This window comes from Taeniopygia guttata, chromosome 20, assembly GCF_048771995.1.
Source record: "Taeniopygia guttata chromosome 20, bTaeGut7.mat, whole genome shotgun sequence".
NCBI classification, from domain to species: Eukaryota; Metazoa; Chordata; class Aves; order Passeriformes; family Estrildidae; genus Taeniopygia; species Taeniopygia guttata.
Genome location: NC_133045.1, coordinates 11137160 through 11163099, shown reverse-complemented (window position 1 = coordinate 11163099; position 25940 = coordinate 11137160). Strand labels below are relative to the sequence as shown.

General features: G+C 41.4%; 1 protein-coding gene across 4 annotated transcripts in view; it reads left to right on the top strand.

Annotated features, from left to right (window-relative positions):
• Window positions 1-25940, top strand: part of CDH4 (cadherin 4) — a 415526-nt gene that overhangs the window by 245831 nt on the left and 143755 nt on the right. For all 4 annotated transcript variants that reach the window (XR_005982316.2, XM_030289048.4, XM_072917016.1 and 1 more), the window contains 2 exons: window positions 1758-1981; window positions 17379-17555. Coding sequence is in view for 3 of the 4 variants with exons in the window: in XM_030289048.4 (XP_030144908.2) it covers window positions 1758-1981; window positions 17379-17555 (401 nt within the window). In the remaining variant the exon portion in view is untranslated. The remainder of the gene's footprint in view (window positions 1-1757; window positions 1982-17378; window positions 17556-25940) is intronic.

Here is a 25940-nt window from a genome sequence, read left to right as displayed (position 1 = left end):
CAGCAGGGTGGTCCTAGAGGTCCAGGGTATCTCCCCTCACAGATCTCTGAGATTCTCCCAGGTCTTGTAGGTGCCAGCAAACCATGTGTGTGCTTACTCTCATCCATGGCTTTCAGGTGGTTTTTATGTACTAGATAACTTTTATTTTTTATAAGTCAATGTGTGACATTCGCTGTTCGTGCCCAGCAGTTGCTGCGGCATGTGGTAACACTTCCCACCACATACATAAAAATGTACCAAAGTGGTCTAAATAAACACACAGCACAGCAAGCCTTTGTAGATGAACAGGTACCACATGATCACAGCACCCCAGTTATTGAGGGGTGAACTTTGGTGAAGGAGGGGAAGGATTTTCCTCTTCTCTACCACAGTCTGCTCCTCATTTCTCAATACTTTGATGCAACCGAGGGCTTTGACAGCCAGATGGGTTGAGCCATTTCCTGGCTGCTTTTTTCTTTCACCTGTGCCATGTTTTTTTTTTTTTGGTTTTTTTAATTTAAATCCCAATTAGTCCTTGATTCAGCTCAGAGCAGCACTGCAGAGCTGTGGCTGGTGTAGGGGCAAAGGGACAGCTGGGGTACAACTGTCCCAGAAGCTCCTCTCACCTGGAGTGCCCTGCATCCCTTCTCCCACCACAGCCACTCTGGGCTGATCCATCTGACCCAGCCCTTCTTCTGCAGGAACTAAATGTCTACTGAAGCCCACCAGAGCTGTCCCAGCAAGTTGTCCTCATCTCGAGGCAGGCTGGATCATCTCAGCATGAGAACCTGTCTAGTGATCCGAGCTGGAGCGCTGTGCATCTATTCTCACTCACTTGAGATGTTTTTACGGGTACAATATGTTTTCCTTCACCACATGTGTGTTCCGCCCCGTGGATTACTGAAATGGCAGAAAGTGTTTTGTTTCCTGTGTTATTAGCTGCAGGTTCAATTCCTATCAGATTTGTCAATTCTGTCATATAATAGGTGGAGGTTTTTTTCTGGTCTAATGTATGTGACATGTTTCATAATGCCAATAAAAATAGTTTTCAAACTAGACTGTGAAAGACTTTGACCAAAAAAAAGGCGAAAATAGAAATATCAGCGACTAGGGAGCTTTGATCTGACAAAGTAGGCTTTCAAATGACACGTCACGGTTTATGAAGCACAGTTTTACAGTTACTTTTTGCAATAGCTGTAACATGTGAGGGTTTGGCCAAGGTGGGAATGCAGCTCAGGATGAGGGGGTCCAGTTCCAGCAGCAGATGCATGTTCAAGAATGGTTTTAACTTTATTTCTGTGTTAAATTTTTTTTGTTGTTTTTATATTTCTGATAATGGAATTGTTATGGGCTTTTGAATTTCAGTTAAGAATGTGCAAATAGGCTATCTGGTAAGTAGGTTATTGAAGGGTTAGGGAAATGGAGAACATTTCCTGAAAAAAAATACCCACAGCGTGGGTAATAGACTCCAGTTGAATTTAAAAGATAATGGCGACAAGGGAGAAATCCACTTGTACAAATGGGGAACAGCTGTGTTTGAGATCTAATGAAACTGTATCAAATACTTTAAAAATGGCTTACAACTTCTTCCCTGGGGAACAGAGATAAAGCACAAGAGCACTCCTGAAAGGTCGAAGAAACAGTTAAATCATTTCCTTGATGGGTATTAGAGATATAGAAGACATCAGTGAAAATTAAATGTCTGAAACTTGTATTTGATTGCTTTCCTTATCACGCCGATCTCACACATTTCTCCCATCTCTTCCTCTCTGTTCTAGTAAAATTTAATAACTGTGCCGGTAACAAGGGCGTGCGGTACGAAACCAACAGCCTGGACTTCAAGGTGAGGGCGGACGGGACCCTGTACGCCGCCCACCACCTGCAGCTGCCCTCCAAGCAGCTGATCCTGGTGGTGACTGCCTGGGACCCCCAGAGCCTGGGCAGATGGGAGGCCATGGTCAGGTTTCTGGTGGCAGAGAAGTCCCAGCACAACGGACACAAGGTAAGAGTTTTTTCGAAGCTCTTTTTCCTGCTTTGTTCTTCCTTTGCCCCAGAGTCTTTGTGTCACCTGGTCTGTGCTTCATAAGGAAGTGTCCAAGTAGGAGATAGCGTGACCAGCATCAAATTCATTGCAAATGATCCTTGCACCTCTCTGACAGAAATTATTTAAGGTCTCCAGTGAGGGACGTGTTCTCTAAGTTTATACTTCTGTATTTTTAAGTGACTATTGTCTCTGTCATACAGCACAGGTCAGGTACATCATGTTTGCAGCTCTCTTGACTCCAAGTCAAACCAGAAGATGAAGGGTGAAGAATCAAAACCAACCATCTTCTTGATGGTTTTATTGGATATTCTCAGTTCTGTTAGAAAGAAAAAGAGAAAGATTTCTACCAGGCTAAGCCTGGGAAAAAGTCCAAGAGGAATGTAAACAATCTATTATCTTGTTTTCCGTTCATATTGTTTATAGATATGTTCTACCACACTGACCTAAGCCCAGTGTACCAATCAGGTGGAATATTTTTACTTTAAGACCAATGGAATTAATGTTTACAATGTTGTCTATAGAAGAAAGAGGTGCTTTTGAATAAACATTCATTTGCCTTCTAAAACCATATGACTCATTTCACCCGACCCTGGCTCAACAGCATCAGTTTTAGGCTCAGATTTCTTTTGTGACAGCGCAGGCTGCAGTCGCGCACTGCCAGCTCTCCTCTCCCTGGTTTTTAGAGTTACTCTTGCGAGCAATCTTCATGGCCCTGCAGCTTCCAGAGGGGAGATTTGGGCTTGTTCCTTCCCTTGCAAGGACAGGGAGCGTTGCTGCTGCCTGATAAGGGACGCGTGCTGACACGCGGGGCAGGCGGCGAAGCGCGGCCAAACGTCCCCTCTGCTCAGTGCCAGCAGCTTCCCTCGCCCACCCTGGCAGAGAAACCCAGAGCCAGCACTGCAGTCAGAAGGGTACAGCTGCTTTCTTTCTGCTTTAGTTCTGTTCGCTCAGCTGAAAAGCAGGAGCGCTCTGTCCCTGCCCTGTCTGAGAGCAGTGTTCCTCCAGCGAAAATCTGCTGGTGGCTGCACAGAGCCACGGCAATTGGGGGCTGCTCCATGAAAACACATTTCTTCTGCTCTGCCCCTGGAGTAGCTGTCACTTTCCCACCTCTTCCGTATCATTTTGACAGCAGCAGTTCACCTTCTCATTTTCAGTGCTGGTCTGGGCTGAAGATCTTTTATACATGGCGTAAATGCAGTTATCTTCTCTGGTGCTGGCTCAAACAGTGCAATGCTGGGCTGGGTGGGTGGTGACATTAAGGCAGGATTTTTGGCAGGGAATTGTTTCAAGAGCCTGGTTTATTGCTGGTTCTTGAGGACCTGCAGAGTAAGGATGAAGGTGTGTGTCCTGGGAGCAGCCATGGCTCCTTCAGGGATGGGAGGGTCTCTTGGCCATGGCTGAAATTTGGATTAATGAACCCAGTAATGATCAAAACAGCAAGACTGGCCTGTGCTGTCATCCTGTCTGTAGTGCTTGGACAGAGAGTGCAGGGCAGGGTGGGGAAAGGGGGAAAGAAGGAGAGACTTCCTGTGTCAAGGTGTTAGAATTCCACCCTGTAACTCCGTGCCACTTTTGAGACAAAAAGGAAAAACTTGGACAAACTTGAATCTCTCACTTGCCCAGTGGGCTGACCCCTAAGGTTTTGCAGGGCTTAGAGTCATATGAATATATTTCTGCAGCTGTTCAGTAAGGCTTGGGCTTGTGCAAGATGTAATTAAGCCCTGTTTGTTATTGTCAACTCTATTTGCCATTTCTAACCAAAGAAATACTGCTTCCTTCTAAAAGTAATTAAATATTGAAGGAACAAAGTAAGATGTCTTACATACTGCTTTAAATTTCTTCTCAGTGTAGCAGAAAAAAAAACCTGAATAAGCACACATTTCTGTTTTAGTAGAATATTTGGTTGGAAATTCATCTAATGTTAATGTAATCTGAACTCTGGTTGAAAACAGAGAGCTAAGCTTCTTAAAATTCATATCCCTCCTTTCTAAAAGCCTTATTAGAGTGTAGTTTGAGGCTGGAAAAATACAGAAAACAAGAGTAATGACAAGGTCATAAGCAGTTTTATTGTGGGTCCCCATAGCAGGCATCTGACTTGTGTTTTATTTAAATGCCTGTGGTTTTTGCAAGCAAACTAATCCTTTGTTTACTAAAGAAATAAATATGATTATGAGATTATTTTAAAAAATAATAGTGTTTGTGCAGAAAAAAGCACCCCAAACCTTACAATATCTAGTTCAATATGTTTCAGGCCATGACCCTTATATGTTTTGTGGCTTTTACTAGAGGCAGATTTCACATTTGGTTTTGTGTAGAATAATATGACTCAAACAGAACTGTATATATATGTATTTTTAAAGACATTTCAGATTGTTTTGTTATACTCAGGATATAGAGATGGCAAATGTGGGAGAGAAAGGAGGAGGTGACCTGAGAGAGGGAGTAAGACCAGTTTTCTTCTGGTGCATCCATTTATTTCCATTTTACTTTGTAAACTTGTGACTGATTTTGCAAAAAGGCTGAACAGTTCCAAGACATTATAAATGATTGGCATAAAATTCAGTTACTGCACCTGCTGATCACTGGTTGTTGGCACCTATAGCACAAAAAAAAATGTCCTTTTACCTTGTTCCTCCTCAGCTCAATGAGCAATGGCCTTCAGCAAGGGCAGCCCCTCATGACAGGGGGCTTGGTGCCCCTCAGAACCCTTTCTGAAAGGATAAATCAGAATTTAGTTCATGATTATCCAGGGATTAAAACTGCATCAAAACCAGCCCTCCTAGAATGGCCATTATTAGACATTTGGTTTATTGTGGAGGTTATAATACAGAATAAATGTTATGGGAGAAATAAATATTTTTGGGATGCTGGCTGAGATTTTGGGTGGCCAGGAGTGAGCCTGCCTGCACAGTGGGGACAGTGGGCTGCTTTCCAGGAGAGCACAGAGGATTTATCCACCAACAAATGATCCTCTGGAGCTGTGATCCTTTCTTGTCACAGTATGCAGCACTGGAAATCTATGCAAAAAGCAGCTTTGGCGGTGGCCAGAGGCTTCCAAGGCAGCAGATCATTTCTTGTTGGGGCAGTCCCCTCCTTGTGTGCTTTCACTGCAAAACCAGAAGGTTTGGTGTCCATACCTGTGCCCCTGATCCCCCAGCTGAGCCTTGCTCTTGATGCAGCCTGACATTTTAATGGGGAGGGACCCAACACAGTGACAATTCCCTCTTTCACTGCGTTGGCCTTACAAATGTGCTGATTGCTTGAGATGACTGAGTAACCTGTCAGTTTTTAGTGAAAAACACTGTAAGGAAAGAGTTCTAACTACTACATTAAAGTGTCATGCTAGTAGGGTGAAATGATAGAGAAGAAAGCAAATACTTTAAAAATGTATTTTATGATACATGAAGCATACATTTCCCCTCCTCCCCAGCAAACATTTGAATGTAAACTTTTTTTTTTTTTTTTGGTTAATACAAGTGATGTTAGTAACTCAAGGAACTTTTTTGTTCAGTCTTGCAGGAAACCTGATAGCAATTCAATTAGAAAATGCAAATGAGGTCACACATTTCCCACAAGAGTCCTGAATTACCCCAGAGAAAACTGAGTGATATTCCAGCATAACAATAAATACTTAAGATAAAGTTTCTTCTGCCATTCTTGTCTGGCTGCCTGTCGTTCCAATTGAAAGTGTCAGTCGGGACTGTGGGTGTAGTTTGGGAAGAAGGAAAAAGAAAATAAAAGAGAAAAAAGAAAAGAATAGAGGAGAAAAGGAAAAGGGAAAATATGCTATTTTATGAAGTAATATAAAGTCTTTGTGGCTTGTAGAAGCATTTGTGAAAGATGAACTTGAGTGACATAATGCTTCAGAAGAAAACAAAATAAAGCTGTGCTTTACTTATCTGGAATTAGCAGTGTAATGTCTTGTTTTCTAAGGATGCATGTTATTATTTTGAAAAATTGGATATGAATTAAACCAAAAGTCTAAAAATTAAGATTATGTTTGTGAACAGTGACACTGCTGAGGGCTGTAGTATTCAGAGTGTCCTGGTTTTTAGTTACAGAAACCCAAATCTTCCCGGTTACGAGTTTTGGGCCATTTGTCCTTCACACCTTGCACCTGCCCTCTGTGTCCATCAGTCCAAGCTCCTCCTCATCCTTCCTTGAAAATCAACTTCTTCCACCCCCGGTGCTGGCTCATCCCATCTGAAGTTCTTACCTTCTCATTTATATTGGTTGTTTTCTTTAATTTTCAGTTCTTTCTTTAAATTTCAGTTCTTTCAGTGTCTAAGGCACATCTGGCAAATTTCCTTTTGTATTTATTTAGCTATCTATTTTTCTGTAGTTCTCACCTCACAAGTTAAAATCCACATTGTAGAAATACAGCATAGAAAGGAATTCACAACAGAAGAGCTTAGAGGTACAGGATATATTCAGCACATGTAGGATGTCAGTCATCTGCTGCCAGTGACTTAGTTTGGAAAAAAAATACTGTTTTCTTTGAACTGTGTTTATGTCAACCAAAGTTCCTCGTTGTAAGAGTTTTTCAAATTGTGAGCATGGAAATATGTAAATTTTTGTAAAGTTAAATCACTGGGAATTGTGCAATTAAATTCAGAAATATATGAGGTCTGCAGCTAGTGTTTAAAACATTGAGAACTGCTGTCAGAAATCAATTCTTCCTTAAGCCCAGCTTGTGTTTTATTATATCTCATCTTATTTTGGGCTGCTTTCATAACCCAGCTATGAGTCCACAGCCATACAATGTGAATGTGAAAAGCTGGTTCTTACAGACAGACAGCTTTTTTTTTTTATTTAAAGCCTTTAAATAATCATCTATGGTATTTCACCTGGCTGAGGTTTTAAATTCCAAGTACAGCCTTTTATTGCTGATCACAAGCACAAAGGTCTCTGGGCAAGGAAAGGCTTATTCAGCACTGCTCTCACTCATGACCTGGGTTATTGTGCAGCCAGGATGCTGTGCACCAGGCTGGGGAGCCCTCCCTTGAAGGAGGAAAATCAGAGTTTAAGTGGGATCTGTGCTTCCACTGACTCCAGTCTCCCTGACACTCTTGAGCAGGTACACCTGGAGGAAATGAGAAAAATGTGTTCAATTTCTTTCTTCCTTCTTTTCCCTGTACTGGGGTGAGATGTTATCTATGGCATCAGGGTGATGGGAGTTTGCCCCATCAAACTGTTTTATCACTAGAGAAGGGCTGAAAAAAATGAGGTTTTAGTTGTCATCCTGCCTTTTTCTGACAATACTGGTGCATATTTTAAGTGCTGGGTCATTACAGTGGCACTGTCCTCTTTCTCTACCTCTGTGGGGGATGCAAGGCAGAAACTAAATCCAGCAAAATGGCAGCTGGAATAATTTTTATTTCTGTATCTCATCAATCAAGCAAGACCTGGATTTATCTGTCAGGGAGGGTGCATGCAGAGATTTCTGTTTCCTTCAGATAACTTATGAGACATTGTTTGGGATTTTAACAAATCAGATCAGTGGAAAAGATAAAGAAGATGACTAAAAAATTAGTATCATATAACTGTTACCAGTGAGACTGCTCATGAAAATTGTGCAGGTCTAATGAAGATGCATCTGCTGAACTTGCTGACCTCGTGCTTGAGTGAATTTGAACATCTCACATGTAATCATTGCAGGAGGAGACAGTGGTGTTTGTGAAAACACGTGAGCTTACCTGGCCTGATTTCCAGGTGTGCTGCATGCCATTGCCTCGTGCTGCAGCCAAGATAAGATATGACACACAGGTGCTCAGTGCCTTGGAAAATCAACCCACTACGGGAAGTTTCCAAGCACTGCACTTGCTGCATTTAGTTCTTAAGCAGTCAGCATCATACCAAGGGTCAGGCTCAAAGCCATGCTCAAAAGACCATCTGTAAGTGAAATTCACTCCAGATCTGTCTTCCTTCAAACAAAAAGAAGTCCTAAGGATTGAACTACTTGCACAGAAATAAATTTTTCCTGATAAAACAAACCCCTTGGACTGCTGCGTGCTCCTGCCTGTGATGTGTTCCTTGCCCTTGCCAGATCAAAGCTTTTGACCTCCCATTTGATGTTCTGTGTTGGTAACTGCTGAAGTCTGACTGCCACTTCAAAAAAATTAGTTTGGACTCGATATCCTAAAAATACCTTCATTGCTGTGATAATCTGATGACAACTGCTTGTAAACATGAGATTGAGCACAGACAAAAATTGCATCATACAGGCACGTCCATTAAAATACGCTGGTTTTAGGGGTTCTGAGTGTCCAGGATCTTTCCTTTAGCCCAGCAAGCCGAGATATGTAGATACAATCTCAGTGTGAAGGAGGGTTTGGGTTTCTCCCAGCCTCTGGAGGCCAGGTCCTGGATTGTTGGATGAGGTAGTGACCCTCTGGCATGTCCAGCTGGAGAAGTGAGGAGAGGAGCCAGGGATGGGTGTCCAGCAGGGCAGGGTGGCCTGATGGCCTTTAGGAGTGGGATCTCAAACACTCTGCCCACCCAGCAAAGCATTTAAACTCGGGCTTAAATTTCATCTTGCAAATTGAGATAAATTGAATGTGTCCTCATGGTCAAATTTGAGCATTTCTTAGGTGCACTCTGGAATTGGAGAGAAAAAAGAAGAGCAGTCTTTTCTCAAGAGCCTCTTGAAATAACCAAAGGATAACTTGAAAGGGCAAATTCTCACACTAGCACTGAGGATAAGTACCAGACTGAATTACTTTACTTTGTGCTAAAGTAGCAGCAGTGCCTGTGATCTTTTAAATCTCTTGTGATCTTTTTACTTGCAAACATTATGAAGAGGAGGAGTATTGTTACATTTAATTCATTATGATTATTTTAATTCATGTATCTTTTGAACCTCATGGCTTTAGAGAAATGAAATGAGATTACAATTTTTCACAGGCTTTTAAGGGGTAGACTTGCTCCCACTTCTTTCTGTGATGAAGAGCACTTGTAGTAGTCTGAGTTTTAGAAGCTAAAGAATTGTGTTTTGGAGCCATGTTTTCAGTTATTTTTTAGAAATTTTACTGGGGAGGAAGAACTCAGATTGCTTCATACAGCCCAGATTTTTCATACATTTTTCTCAAGATTAGGTGCAGGATGGGAGAGGTAATTCCAAGCTGCAATAGAAATTTTCACTGTATAGTATGTGGAAAGATCTTCTGCCTTCATTCCTGATACACAGGTAACGAGTATGAGTATTTTGTGATTTAATAGCCCTACTCTTGAGAAGTGCTTGTACTTCTGAAGCCATTGTGTATGGCTTCTCCCAATTATGAGAATGACATTAACTTGAAGATAGAAGTGTCTCTTCGTAAACACTAGAAGGTAGAGTACAACAGCAATTTAGATGTTTCTCAAACAATCCTACCTGAGAAGCACTGTGAGATAAGATCTTACAAAGGGAGTGTGAAAAGGTCAAGTTGATGTGGGGAGCTTTGCAAGGAAACAACCTCATCAGAACTTTTCCTGTTGGGATAAGATGTTCAAGCCTTAAAATGAGGAGAAGTACATCCAGAGCTGTGCTTTGGGGGTGATGTCATCTTCTGTCCATTGACAGCTCTTGCAATATTCAAAGCTTGACAAGGACAAGAAAAGTATCACAGATGCTGGAAGCTGTGGGAGCCATAAAAGATTCCACCAAAGGCAGACAGGTTTCTAAGGTACCTGCCTTGGTATGTGATTCTTCCAGAGAATGGAAGAGGAAGATCATTTGAAACCCTGAGAGACTGCACTGGCCAGGAGGTGCCTCTAATCATCTGTGGTACCACAGAATAAGTCTGAGCACAGCTCTGCCTCTCCTTCCCTGCTGAAACTCCCATCCCTTAGAGATCCTGTGGGCATTTTGTGTCTGCTCAGTAACGAAGAGAGCGCGCTGCCCGCGCCCATCCTGACTGCAGCACAAAAGCAAAACCTATTGAAGTGCTCGGGTTGCTGCCTGGATTTCAGCTTAAATTGGTGATAACTTACCCATCAGAAAGTGTGGTGAGTCCAGGAGGTTTCTGATTTCAATTAAACTGTACTGGGAAATCAACATCTCCTGTCCCAGCCTGGTCAGCAGGCACCTGAGAAGCCCAGGGGCATTAGCTGCAGCCTGTGTCCATGGGGCCCTCACCAACCTTGTTAGGTTTTCTGATCAAGGAGATTAACATGTATTTGGGGTTTTTTAAATAAGAACCTTCTGTGGTAACCACATGAGTTATGCCCAGAGCTGGTGCATCTCTTTTCTCTGGAGTCCAGACTTAACTCAGCATTTAATTACAGTAACCCACAAAGGGCCCTGCTGCACCTTTTGCAGAGAAAGGATCTTCTCCTGATAACTCACAAGCCAGTCTGTTGTGTTCTCCTATTTAAAAATTCCCTGGTTTTACCTCGTACTGTTCTTCAGCTTTTTTCTTGCTTTGCAGCCCTGCAACACCAAGGAGCGTTTATTAGTTCTATCGGGTAAAATTTTCCAAAGCCTGCAAAGCCAGCCAGATATCTAACAACCTTAAATTTGCATTCATGCCACATTTTCCAGCTCTCAAGGAGCAGGGCATGTAGAGCTTTGACACTGTCTCCTCGAGAACGAGGGGTTTTGGCATGGCTGATGCATTTGTGTGTGTTACGTGGCTCATTCTCCTCCTCTGAGGGCAGTAACTTGGTTAGCTTTTAGTCAAACTTTTTCTTCCCTGTCAGCTGATGTTGTTCTGGAAGCTCATGCACTTGCCAAATCTGACAATTTTTCTTACTAATTGACTCTAATGCGAACTGCTCTATGCAGCCCCACTGCTAGCTGATATAAACAAAAAGTAATGAATTTTTGCTTAACTAGATGATTTAATTAAAATGTTTTATACTGTACTTGTATGGTTTCTATAAATGGAGAGGTAATTTTGTTTAATGAGTTCCTAACCAAACATAACATTCCTGATTGTACGTAGCCAGATTTGATAAAGGTCACAAACGCTGCAATTCCACTGTTTGCTTTTGGAAGTCGTGATGATCAAGCAGCTTGCTTGGGTAGTGGAAATATCCTGTCAGGATTGGTTCCCTCCATTCCTGTTTATACCAGAAATTATTAGTATAGTTTTAAGAGCAGAGGGGGTTCTTCTCTGTATTTGAACACTGTTCATTATCTTTAAAGTGGAAGTGTACTGCCAAAATCCCGTCTCATTGTCAATTAGTGGCTTCTCTGCAAACGCATTAATTTAATGCCCCTGCTGAAGAGCTGTGTATGTAGGAACATCTTGCTGCTAAAACAATAGTTTTCAGAGCTCTTTGACACAAATCATTCATGAATGGCAATTTATGCCGTGATGGTAATGGGATGTGACATGCAGCTATCTTTGATTAAATTTACCACAGCTTACAACTATTAGTAAATAAAGCTAATAGAGACAGTCGTCTCAGAGTTCTAGAGGGTGGAAAAAGAGAAAAACAGATTATGGATTCCTTACCTGTGCAGTTCCTAAATAATACCTGCACATAGCACAACTATAATAAATTAAAGTCTAAAATAAAAAGTCTGATCTTTTTAAAGCTACTTTTTTCCTGTCTCCAACTTCAGCGAATTCAGCAATGACCTAAATAAAAAAGGAATCAATTACCGTAAAATAAATAAATTTGCTGTTTGTTCTGCAACCCTTTCATTCTACTGTATGAGAACACAAAATGGAATGTCTTTCTATACTGAAAGATCAAAAACTGGAGAAATGGTGCATTTTGGGAAAAAAGGGTTCATTCGTCCTCCACTGCCGTCCCTGATGTCAGCAAAATGTTGTTTCCTTAGAACAGAATTCATGCAAATGTTTATTTTGCAGCACTCTCATGTTCCCTTTGTTAAAGAACTAAGCTCTATTTTCATTGTCTTATTTTCTGTTTGGTAAATATCATTTTCTCCTGTCCTTTCTGCAGCTACCATGGAAACAAGCAAAAATGCTTCAGATTAAATATTTTTTTAATAGATTCTCTTTTTTTTTCCCTGGTAGAAAATGGTACCAGTTTTCAAAATGTATATTGATATAGGAGATGAAAGGAAATATGTTTGAACGATGGACTTAAGGTGGCTTTGTATCCCCTTGTATTGACAAAAAGATATTAAAAACACGTTGCCTCAGTTAAACCCTATGAGTGACATTAGAAACAAAGCAACCCAGGTATTATTTCTTCTCTGAAAAATATCTAGTGTGAAGTGTTAAAGATCCTACAAAAATAACAAGACTGGCATATAAATAAAACAGGTTAAATCATGAATCATTTTGATACCTGAAAAATAAAGGCCTTATTTCCTTTCCTCCAATTGCAGGTACATTTTATTGCAAATGCAAGTATAATATATTTTAGTACTGAAACATTTCATTTTTCGGGTTGAGCCCTATGAAATTATTAATCTCCAACAAACGTACCCTAAGACTCACTTGTTATTTATATGCAGTGAATGGCAGCTTATTTACCCAAACATTAGAGTGATCCAAAATGTTCAGCTAAGCAGGAACACAAAATATGATATTATATTATGTAAATGGGTTTGTGATACGCTCTGCTGGATAATAACTTCCAGATGTCTCCGTAGCCAGAGGCTGACGGATATCAAAGGCAGGTTGGCTGGGAGGGGAGACAAGCCAGCTGGCGAGACTGGCTACTGCTAAGTGTAGCGGAAGGTGGAAGCTGGTGTTTCTTCACACTCACTGGTTTTATTTGTGGGCTAGTGAAAAGTCAGCGGCTCGTAGCCTTCTTGTCACGAGCAGGATAGGGCTGGAGGGGCTGCTGGCATCCCATGTGTCTGGTTCTGTCAGGGGATTATTTTTTGACCTCTTTTACGAGTGGAGGTTGGGTTTAGTGTGAGTCTCCCAATGGATGAAAGGCTGACGAGCCACACACCAACACTGACAGGAGATTATAGACTCACTAAATGGTTTTTCCAATTTATCCTCTATTCCCAGTGCCAGGTGCAGACATTCCCAAACAAGGAATGTCCCTGAGCTCTCAACATGGTGGTGTAAATGGAGTTAGTTGAAGCACCCTGCAGCCTCACCAGTTTGGAGTAAGGTGTCCTGAAGCTCTGAGGTTTTGAAGTCTGACAGTCCTTTTGGGATTTAGCTCTGTGTCCTCTTCCCAATGCAGCAGCTTGTGTTCACCACCCTTAAAGGCACTTCTAGACTGAAAAGGGACTGGAAATTACTCCTGGGAGACTCCACTGGAGCTGCTGACATGGACTCCAAGATACCCCTATACCTTCTGTGAAGCGGGCTGGGAGAGGAAAGTTCTTTTCACAATCCTTACAGATTGTGAAAAATTAGAGTTGTGATTGAGGTTGCACCTCCTCCAATCTCACAATGCTTTCTAAAAGCTTGATCTGCCATCTCAGTGAATGGTTTCTGATTGATTTCTATATGTTTTTAATTGATTTCAATTAATAGCCAAAATAAAACCCAAATCAAAGAAGTGGTAAAGGGAATTGCAGGACAGATTCTGTGACTCTGAGCTGCAGCTGATCCTCAGCTCTTCAGCTGCATTATCAGATGCAGGGAGGATGGTCTCTGAGAGGCTCTTCCTCTGCCCTGCAATTGCTCATAACAAATATTAGAGCTGCACATTGCAGAGAAGGAAGCATCTCTCAGCAGAAGATGGAAGGCCTGCGTTACGATTTGCCAGTGCTGGTGGTGTCCATGTGTGTCACAGTTATGGGCCAGAAGCCCACTGGATAACTCAGAGACAAGTGTCAATCCCAGGCTTGCAGAATTTGGGCTTTAAATAATACATCCATCACAGGACTGCTCAGCTTCATCAGCAAGTTTTAAAAAATTCTGCCCCAATACAATGTTAAGGCATTAGATCCTACTGAATCCAAACTCTCCTAATAAGTTTACATCCCAGCATGGGCTCTTCTCCTGTTGTTTCTCTTCATCCCACAATTTGTAATTACTTTTTCCCCTTGATCTTGAATGTTTTCATCTGTTTTGGCTCAGCTGTATTTCTCTAGCTTATCAGTGTCCTAAAGTGATAGACAGGCATAATTACTGAATTATCTGACAGTTTTATATCCTCCTGTAATTATCTTTGTATTACCAAAGACAGTGCTCACATGTTCCATGTTAAGAGTTTGATCCTGTTGTAACGAGTTATAAATGTCACCCTGTACTTTTTGGAATGGAGAATGGATTTCACTTTCCCCTGGGCATGGCACGTGTTTCATGGATTGCCTGATGCTGTAGACCATCCTTTTCGTGCCATGTGTAAGAGACTCACAAAAACAATAGGAGAGAAACCACCCCAAAGCAGCAGCACTAAAGGTGTTTGACTTGATTTTGTGGAGGACTGTGGACAGTTTGTGCTCTGGTGGCACTACAAAAGGTGGAGGAATATTTTATCTTTTAAAAATGCTTCTGAGATTCCGTAAAGCATGTGGCCAGTGAGGCCATGAAAAAGGAGCAGTTGTCATCTCAGTAAAAGCTATTACTCAGCAAAACTAGAATTGGAAGCTGTATTTTAGAATTAATTTTATATGGTGTCATATTCTGCTTTTGAGTTGAACTTCAGATTCTTGCAAACTCAAAAGCACTGGAGAGTTTTCTGGTGCTCACAGTTTGACAATGCTGCTATTCCAGATATGTTCTGGGATGTTTCAGTCGAGATCTGAATAGTTCTGGCATTTATACTCACCAGACTTTGTTACTGCATTTGTCTCACAGCTTTTAAGCAGCAGAAAATATGTACAACATATTTAAACAACACCAGAGAAATTAAGGTCAAGAGAATGCATTGTCAACAAATGAAGATAAAAAAGAGCTGTTGTTTAAAAAAAGAAAAAAAATTGTTGTTGCAAGATGCTTTTGAAATCCTGCATATCAAATTCAGAGTCATGTTGATGATTTATTCTAATATAGGAAAACATCATCAAGAGTGACAAGCAAGCTAGTCACTGTCTAGTCACCTGCCAGCAAGTATTTCATACAGACTAAAAAGGCTGGTATTGCCTTGCTGAGCTGACTCTAATTATTTCAGTATACACGGAGCTTTGGGACTCGTGTTAATTCTCCAGTCTGTCTTTAGTTCAGACTCATTCCACTGTGTAAACTCAGAAGAGCACAAATTATTTGACCATCCTTTCATAATCTGTCCCCATGCTCACTTGCCAATTATATAAACTGATCCAAATACCTGCTCTCAAAGGATTCCCATTTGGGAATCACAAGCCAATTAAAAAAAATGGGGGATATCTACTATTCTGTGACTCATGTCTCATAGTCCTATTTAATATTGTCATGCATTTCTGGGTGTCTTCTTTAGATAAGATTGATTTCATCAGTGTTCAGAAAAGATACCTTTCCGTCAATAAAATAATTTTTAAATTGAACCTCTTTTGGATATAACATTGCATCCCATGGGAAGGAGGAGGTCAGCAGTGCCTACCGGTGTCCTGGCTATCCCAAGAAAGTCTTCCACTGCCACACCATGAATCTGTTTCTTTGTTTATTGCCCACTTCAGTAAGCATGCTAAGAGCAGCATCGAAATATTGTACATGGTGCTGTGATTTCATGATTTTGTTGAAAGTGTGTAAACAGCACTTAGGTGAACACAACCCACATCACAAGTGTGAGACAGGACCTGAGGAAAATGCCTCTGTGTGTGACTGAAAAGACCATATTTGTCTGTTCTGTGAAAATTCAGCTCTGGAACAGACTTGTTTTTAATTTTTGCAGTAAAAATAGCTGCATTTTGGCACAAATGCTTCCAATCCTTGCAGCCAGCGGATGTCTGCCCTCCAGAGGTAAGAGAGATCAGAGCCATGACCAAGCTGTGAGCATGGGCTCCCTGCTGCTGTGCCCTGCTCTCAGTGTCTCCAGCCTTTCTGGAGAAAGTCCACACAGCCCTGGAGCCACACCTCAGTTTAACTTTCATTTGCTCTTTAGTTATCATAGACTGTGTAGTCTGGAGGTGACTGCCTGTTTCTTTACCTCCCGATCAGGAATTGTAATGTGCATTTAATAGATGGATTTACATCAAACTAGAAGGCCTGAAGCAATGATTCCCACTGAAATCAGTGCCTACAGATAACTGCTTGGAGGGTGTTTGGGTTTTTATGTTTGGAGTAAAAAAAAAAAGTGAATGTGGTTTAAAATGGCAGGAGCCTCAGAAAATGCTTTGATAGCTGTTCTTGCATTGTTCTTGTGTGTTGGGGCATTGGGTTTGGGGTGAGTGGGTTTTTTTGGAGAAAAATAGCTGAAAATTGTAACATTCAGAGAACAGTATTCCCACTGGATCTTACCTCAAATGAAAAGAATGTAACTTGCAGTCTTTGTGATTTATGAAAGTTTAAACATTTTCTGGTGGGAGTGCAGGTCACCATATGGTAACAAAAGCTCTTGCTAGTTATCTTTTCTGCAGACTTTCAGAAGTAATTGCTGGAATCCTAGAAGACCACAGAGTATTGAAGTATTGGGACTGCATAACCTCTGAAGAGCCTTCCCAGATCTACATTTCATTGATTCATCATTCTGTAAAGCATAAATTTTCTAATAGTGAGCCAGTCTCTCTAAGTCAAAATCATGGTCCTACCATTTCCATTTTTATTCATAGCATTGTAGCATATCCAGCACCAAAGTATTCCATTCAGAGAATCCATAGTTTAAAAAAAAAACAAAAAAAAAAAAAACAAAAAAAAAAAAAAAAAGCACAAAGAAGGACTCAGAGTCACACCAAATAATGAAAATTTACTGTGCCTGAAATGTATTACACTTCCCAGGCAGCGTGGGGTGTGTATTTTGGGATTTGTGTTCAAAACCCAGCTCTTATATAAAGATCATTTGTTATGAAGCACTAAAAATCTGATCTAATGCACCTTTGCAGCCATGGGGCTGACTCTCCCTCTGGCTGGGGTTGGGTTTGTGTGGTAGAATACTTTTGCAGAACCACAGACTGCATGTTTTTGTAGCCCTGCTTATGCTTAATACCAGACTACAAACTGGACCCATGACTTGGACTGCAAAGGAATCTTATTCAATTTTTTTTGTGTTCTGGTAGATTGTACTTATGGAAAATTTTCAGCAACTTCTTTACCCCAGTTCTCTGCTGCGTCTCCTTGCAGCGGGTGTAATGAAGACAATACATTCTGGGAGGCGTCTTGGCTTGGGAATGACAGCTCCATGTATTTGTGAATGGTTTCGTTCATGAGGTGGTGTTAGGTCATAGGTTTGACTGGATGATCTGCAAGGTCTTTTCCAGCCAAGCTGATTCTGTGATTCTGTGACAGCAGAGCTGCCAGTAAACACGTCGTGTCTTTGTTCCACGCGGCCGTTTATGCCACTGTTGGACAGGTCCTAAGGAGTGGGGAAGAAGCTAACTGGTTGTGCTTTCTTGTTCCCAAAACAGCCCAAAGGAAGGAAGGCACTGCCTGGAGAGCTGGTGCAGCAGCAGAGTGACACCCTGCTGCCGTGGCGGCAGCACCAGAGTGCCAACGGGCTGCGGCGGCAGAAGCGGGACTGGGTCATCCCACCCATCAACGTGCCAGAGAACTCCAGAGGGCCCTTCCCGCAGCAGCTGGTCCGGGTGAGTTCAAGTACAAACCAGTGATAGCAGTGCTAATAATAACGGTGATCTTATAATGGCTCTGGTGAAGCAGCGGGTGTGGGAAGCCTGGCTCAAAGCAGACTCTCTGCTCCTGCAGGAATGGTTGCCTTTTCCATGCTGCACCAAAGCTCCTCACCCCAGTTTCCCTCCCCAGCTGACAGCAGCCTAATCGCCTCCTTCCAGCCAGTCCCTCCTGAGACACTGGCACTGCTGCCAGGATGGCGCTTTGCCCACGCTCTCATCCAAAAAGCGGCTGCAGGTGTAAAAGCTGGGCTGGGTGGTACCCAACGCCGAGGGTGCTGCATCCTTCCCTTGCCATCCCATCCCTCCCTCCCGCGCCCATCCCGCTGCAGATGCGCGGCGGCCCGGGGGAGGTTGGCTGCCTGCCGCCGCTGCAGATGGATCCCGCAGCCTCCCCTGTGTTGCTACTTTCTTTCTTCACAAGGATAATCTCTGAGATCAAGTTTACCCATGTGGTTTTCCGTGATGATTATGGGATGACAGGAAAAGAAAAGGAAGGGAAAAGGAGTGTTTTACAGAGACATTTGGTTGATTTATTGTTGCTGTTGATAAGTGTTAGTGAAATACAAACACATGTTGCTATTCCTCTTGTGGGTGCTGGTTTCAGCTTTTTGGAGCAGTCAAATGATTAGCTGTAAAAAAAAATAAATAAGTAAAACTACTTGGCAGACATTTGCAGCTAGCTCTTCCCTTGGAAGAAAATGGCAACAATATAAAATTTCAGGAGTTATTTCAAGTAGCAGTGGTGTGTCATTGGCATCCCTTCTCAGGAAGTTTATTTAGTCCTTTTGAAGCAGTGTCTGGATTCACATCAGTTGCATCGTTACCTGTTTCTGTGCCTAGGAGGAAGGGGCATGTACCCAATTCAACCAGGGATTGTTTAAGCTTGGATTGTCGGTGTCATTTCTCTGTGCAATGAGGGAGTACAATAAGGACTAAGAAGTACCACGTGGCAAATAAAATCAGGGAGGGAATCCAGAGAGTCTTTGTGTGGTCAGCAGTGTGGCTATGGAATGAGCCATTAATGTGTTGTCCTACTAAGCTGAAGAAATGTCTGAAGAGGAGAATAACCTGATGTGTCAAAAATGCCTCTCTAAATCAATAATTTAGATTAAATCTTGAATTCCTGTGAAAAACAAAGGCTAGTATTGCAAAATGAACTTGTGCTCTCTTCCATTCCCTACTGATTCCTTTTGAGTTTTGACTAGACAGCAAGAGGACAACTTGGCACCAGCTTACCATGGCAAATTTGTTGATTTATAAGGACTGAAATCTCTGTGGCACTTTTTACCCTACAGTCTGGAGATGAAACAGAAGGACTCAACTATGCAAAATTCTAATATTAATGGAAATGACAAATAATAAATTTTATATAGGTACCAAAGAATTTATATTCATCACTTAGACTACCGGTAACCTTGGAAAGATAACCTGGCTTATGGAAATACAGAACTCCCAGATTTTCAGCAATATATTCCATTGCAGTTTTCTAGTACAGATGCTAGAGGAAACACTGAAAATGAAGTAAAAATGGGGTGGGAAATAAAAAAAAAAAACAGACTGGTTTACAAAGGGCTGTTTTCTTCTTCACCTGACATACAGAAGGAATCATAATGACAGGGAAAATCATACAAAGAGTGCAACTTGATTAAGAATGATACCCCTGATGTTTCAGGCTTCAGTTGAGTTTCTGCTCCTCTGCAACATCTGGCCCTTTTGCCAATGCCTGAATGTGAAGCTTGGGTGATTCCTATCAGGAGTTACAGCTCCCTCCGTTAGACTTTGCTCTTTAATTATCCAGAATAGGACAAATCGACATCTTCAAAGACCAGTACTATCTGATTATTTCCATCCACATAATCTTCAGATTGCCCTGGAGCATTTAGCTGTCTCCTAGATCTAGGTAAGAGTTTTGATCTGATTTCCCATGCTTTTGTTCACTAGGCACTGAATATTTTTGTGTCCATCTGCTCACAAACTGGAACCAGAATTGCACATGTGAAGTTGCAGCTCAGCTCTCATTTGTACAGAAGCAGGTCTGTCATTGTTTTCTCTGCTGTTTTATATAAAACATTCAAACCTACCGCTGGTTCTTGGACACTGAACTTTTTTTGGTCCAGAAAGACCAGCCTGAGCTTACATTTTGTAGGTATAACTAATAGAAACCAGTCCCTCCATAGTGCTGAATTTTGTTCTGGCTTCCTCCAAGGACAGGAAGGGCTGGCTGGAAAAATCTCATCACTAAAAAACCAAAAAACCCTACCAGAAGTACATTTTCATAGAACCACTTGCTGTTTGCGTTTTTATAGGTCAGACTAATTTGAAATGCATAGGCAAATCTTTCAGGTTCCCTCCTACTCCTGCTTCCTATTGTGAAGGTAAAAATTCCATTTTATGGAAGTTGATTAGTTACTTGTCAGTATTTTTAGCAAGGCTGTGCCTGAATGAAGTTTAAATCATAGCAAAGGTGAATGCAGCTTGATGGGAGCCACATACCTCGAAAGGCAGCCCTGTCTGGTTCATCTGGGATCAACTGTAATTCTCTGCTCATTAAACCATTTCATTCTGATAAAATACGTTAAATGAAAAAGTTTTTAGAGAAAAAAAGAAAAAAAGGAACATTATCCCTGCCAAAAAAAACCCTTCTGTTAATTACAGGGTTTTTTCTTTCTGAGGAACATCCGTGTCTGTTCATATACATGAACCACACTAACTAGGAAATGTGTTTCAGAAAAATAATAGCTGAAAAAATAATAATGGGAATTTCTAATTAATTTTTGCTGCTGAAAATATTTACTTACTCTTTGAAGAGTTCAAATTATCATCTGATATTTATAAGCTAAAAAAAAATGTTAGTATATAAAAATGTTTTGTAAATTCTGCTTTTGTCTTTGAGCTGAGAAAACAATTATCAAAATTTATTGATATATGCTTATTTATTTTGGAAACATTTATGAAAATCTTGAGTTTAATTTCCTTCTGCTTAATTTCCACCTTTGTACTAGGAATAATATTGTACACGCTGTGAAATATTTCACTGTTGTGAGGCTAATTTCATTACTAATTGTCAGGTACTCTTATTATTATAACTGAAGTCCATAAAAATGTCTATTAAAAATACAAACACAATATGAAATCCCCCTCCTTCTCCAAGCAAATGACTCATGCAGGCACACTTATCAGCTAAGATAATATATTAAATAGTTGCACCCTTGCTGAGCTCTGTCTATTTTCTCACTGACTCATCCTTTTTAGCTACATGCGTAGCTAATTCTTAATTATCTATTATCTAATTAACTATTAGCTTATCTTGTATTTCATCCTCTTTTGAACTTCAAAAAGAATCTCAGTTTTGAATTCACAAGCCAGTCTCCAGCTGCTTCTAATGGGAATCTTGACTCTGTTTTCAAGGCAAGTCTTGGTCCATCTCAATGGACTACATGAAAATAATTAGTTTAAAACTACAAGTTTTGTGCAGAAATGGCCTTTGGTCGTCTTTGACATGCTTAGATAATGGGCTCCTCTGTCAACCCCTGCAACTGTGTTCTCCTTCGTGACGGCTCCAGACTTTCAGTTCATCTCCAGCACCTTTGCAGAGCTCTTAGAGCCTCCCATCTTGCACTTCATAGACCCTAATTTTTCCAGCTTGCCTTTATTAAACATAAAAGTGAAAAATACATTCTTTTCCTGTTAGATCTCTTATTATAAACAACTTGTTCATTCTCATTATACCAGCATGAAAATCCCCTGAGGATGACCAAGGCAGGATCTTGGTGCTGTCACAAACTGCCTTGATTGCATGCTACAGGCACAGCATGCGCTCCCGTATCCGAGCGCTGGTGATCTCAGCCACAAGAATACTAGAAATAACCTGATGTGTGTAACAGGGAATAAGAGGAAGGATGCATTTTATGTAAATTTAATCAGAAAGTCCTGAAGTGGCTTGGAAGGTTGGCAGAATATAATATACCTGAAGACTCTTGTGTTGTTGCTTAGCAGAGGTGGTGTTGTTGGGTCAGGTTTCCAGCAGCATGGGGCACGTTAAGGGAGCAGAGAGCTTCTCTTGACACACTGCAAAACCCTGTGGTGGACTCATGAGTGGGTTTAGCACATCTTAAGATATCCTGTGACATTGAATATTTAGTATGAAAAACGTTGATAGCGCACTCTCCAGCTCAACAGCCTGTGTGTGAGCCACAGCCCACCCTGGCACAGGAAACGGGTGAGAGAGCTCTCCCAAAGCCTGAAATCCTGGTGCTGGAGACACACTGAGCTGTGAAATCCCTGCCAACTTGGGCCATCAGCCCTCAGTGCTGCCATCTCCTTTGCTCCTCATGGCTGTTTCAGCCTGTGCCTTTGCACTGTTTTAAATAGTTTTATTGTAGGAAATCCCTCCTGCCTCCTCTATCACAGCGTTGCTCACTGCTGTGAAATTGGCAGTGCAGAATCCATTAGCTCCCAGCTGCAAGACAGATGGCATCTGTCTGTGGTGAGAGAAGGTTTGTTGAGAAAAGGCCTTGCAAATGCTTCCCAAAGGACATCAGACCTTACTTTTCCTGAGAGAGATGCAGACAGCATTGATTACAAATAGACCTAGATCTTCCTTGTTCTCCACAGGAACAGGTGTTTCTTTTGCCTTATCAGCCACACACCCACTCAAAGAAAAACATGGCTAGTTCTGGCTCTCAGTGCACTCTTTGTGATGCCCTGTGAGCATCATCAGCTGGAACTCAGAAACGAGGGGATTTGGTCTTTATTGTAACACTCAAAACAGGGTAAGGAGCAAGCCCAGAGGGTGGACAAGAAATGGGACGTTGTGCAGGTTGTGGTGCTCTGGAGAGTCACAGCTTTTCTGTGAAAGCTGGTTCAGGGATGTAGATTGAGACAACTCTTGGCTCTACTGCAGTTTCACACCACAAACCAACCTGGCACTGAAGACAGAAAGATGAGCAGGAAAATGGTTCATTAAATGTTCATTTTGCCATGGTCTTGGGTCTGGTATTGATCTCTCCTCTGTGTGTGTGTGTTACCAAACCAGGACTCACATATGACTCCCGGAATGAATGGGCAAAGTGAAGTAATGACACAGTGCTTTTTTGAAGTGTCCATTTGAAATTCCTTTGAAACCTACAGTCTGAAGCAAGTTCCTGAATATATTCCATGCTGTATGTACTGCTCAAAGGACACCCTTTTGTTTGCATTCTCCCTGATGATGCCATTCTCAGTTTCCAGCATTCACAAAAGATAAGGGCAGATCCTGATGTAAATCCCACATCTGCCAGAGCTGGTGGGACTACCCCAGAGTGTGTCATTTGGGAATCTGGGTCGAAGGAAGCAGATGCCCGGTGCTTTATGGGCTTTCCATGCACACGCACATCCAGCATTATGGATTGAAAAGTGCAGCTACAGCATAAATGCTCCATTTAAAACTCTCTTACAACAGCATTCAAGCCTATACTGTAATTATACATATTGTATTTCCTTGTATTCAGACCCATAGGGAATTTATATTGTCCTTGCTAAAGCCAGAGGGACTGAAGGAAAGCAGTCATTTAATGATTCAGCTGTCTTGGGCTCTATGATTTAATCAATCATATGAAAGAAATTTTTAGATTCTTTGTGTTTAGAGTTCTCTTGTCTGAGCAGAAAATGTTCCCTTTTTGAATTGCTTTAATAGCTGTATTTATGCAGCTGAAAGTTCCTTAAGAAATGAAAGTAAAATCAAATTGCTGAGAATGCCTAGATAATTTATCGGAGAATATTCAATTAGAATATATTAATATTTTAGATTTCCATCATTAATTTAATATTCAGAGATTTAATTTAGTCATTGAATTGCTGTAGTGCCATGCGTGGGTAGATTGTTAGGCTGAGTGCTTAAAACACCTGCCACAAATGGGTGAATCTCACTTTGATTCCCAAGAGCACAAATGCCTTTCTACTGACATAAGTCTTGCAGCAAAAACTGAGACACTAAATCTTGCCTGTGCTCTGCATTTTTCCATAATTGCAGAAAGGAATAATACAATCTTCTAGCAGAAATAAATGCAAGAGCCTGATTTATTTATGCATTCAAATCCAGACTGAGGGGGAATTTGGTGCTCGTGGATCTGAGTTTGTCAATGTATTACTGAAAAATTTCATTTTGCCAGACTGGCCTTGTCACTTACTCAAGGAGAACCGTCGTGAGTGAGGTTGGGATTTAAAGGTGATTGACACTTTGCAGACAGATGCCAAGGACTTCTATTGCCCAGTTCAGCTAAAAAAACTGCCCTTGAGTTTTTGCCATTTTCCAGGATACTTTGGGAATAGTAACATGAATGGAAAAATGTCCCACTAAATCATTAAAAAAACCCACTAAATCATAAAAGGCCATTTGATTTGGAAGTGATAAATCTTTGCATGTGGCATCCCAGTTGCATGAAGGAAATGGAACCATTTTTAATTTCTCACACAACATAAAAACTGAGATTCTCAGAAGCCCCTGGACTCAGTGAGACTGCTCCCACTGATTGGAAGTATCAGCATGATATTTCAGAAGTCTCAAAAATCATTGATAATATTTATGATTAACTTCAAGTCATTAATTTAGGGTACAGCAAGTCAGACTGGGAGGAGGCTGGGATAAGAGACCAGTGGTCTGACCTTGTGGTTGATGTGTCAAACTGTTTTGCAGTCACTCAGCATCCCCTGAAGCAGTGGGGTGGGATATACTAGCAGGGATTTGTGACCCTACTACCAATGACTACTGGTTAAATACAAACTGTAAGTGAGAGACACAGAATGATAGAATTGTTTAGATTCGGAAAAACCTTTAAGATCTTCAAGTCCAGCCTATGCTTAGGTATTTTTCCATGCAGGACCTGACTTTTTCAGCCTGTCTGCATCACTGAGGATGTTCTTTCACAGGTAAGAAGCCAAGGCAGGGAAGCTGAGTGGCTTTGTTTGAGACCACAGAGCTGTTGCCATGGCCATGGGCAGCACTATCTGGTTATCAGCACTGGTGCCTGTCCTTGGGTTATTTGAAGAATCTCATCATGGACTTGGATTTTAATGGAGTGGTCAGAAATCTGCTGATGGTTACAGTCAGTCACATTATTCCATGTCTGAGTCCACCTGTGAATTGGGTCTGTTATGGACAGTTCTGTTTTCATGACCATGCAAAGGTGCCTCTCTGTTTTCTGCTGGCTCTCCACCAATTCCTCCACCACCACCACCACCCCCATCCAGCCCACACCTTTTAGCTCCAGCTTCACATCGGGAGCAAGAGATTCAGGAAGCACAGAAGGATAAGTACCCCTCAAATTGTCATCCCAGGCATACTGCAAAAGAGTTCATCAGTCACTCCAAAGAGTATTTAGCTATAATACCCCATTGCACATATTGCAACATATCATTACCTCCCATCCTCTCCAGAAAGTGAGATAACTGTAATAGCCACTCAGGCTGGCTGTCATTACGTGTACAGGCAAAGGCAGGAAGGCATAGTCAGAGCTAATGCACACAGCTCATGAAAGCTATTGAAAATCTGTGAAGACAGTGTACACAAAAACAGTGGGTTAATTTGCTTAGAAAAGAGCTTTGGTTTTGCTCCTGCCTTTTCCAAAGTAAAACAGTAATAATGAAAAAGGCTTGAGACAGAACAAACAAAGAACTCGCAATCTGCCTCTTTGCTGCAGGAGTTCATTCTTTAACACTCATCACCTACATTAGGTGAGTGTGGGACTTGGCTTCCTTGATGAGTTGAAATGGAGTCCCAAAGACAGAGTGGTGCTGTGTGGGTGTGAGTTTGGATTTGCAGAATGATGGTGCAGATATAACCTTGACAGCTATGCTGTTGCTGAAATTCACTGTAGAAGGCTGGGATGAGATAGGAAAAAAAATCTACAGTTTTTATTTCCTTACTAGTGCATATGTTCTTGATAGTCTGCACCAGTGAAGAATTAAATACAGCACCCTGGAATTTCAGATGTCAGCTTTTAAGACTTTAGAGAATTTACTCTTGGGCTAATTTTAAGCTCTCACTGCTGTGGTTAATTGTTGGGGTTTTTTAATAACAGTTGAGATTTTCAGTGATAAAGGTGTCACCATCCAAATCCTTTCTTAGCTGTCTCTAATGAAGGCTGATGAAAGATGTAAGCCCATGGCTACATGATGAGGCAGCAAAGAGGGGATATGCAGTAGTTTACCAGTTTCATTAAAGACCCCACTTCTTTGCAGTTTTTCCTTTCCTATAATTCTTACCATATTTTTTATAATTACCATATTTATAATAACATTCATATTTATTGCTAATTTCCTTAATTTAAGGGACATTTTCCTCCTATCCGAACAGTTAGACAA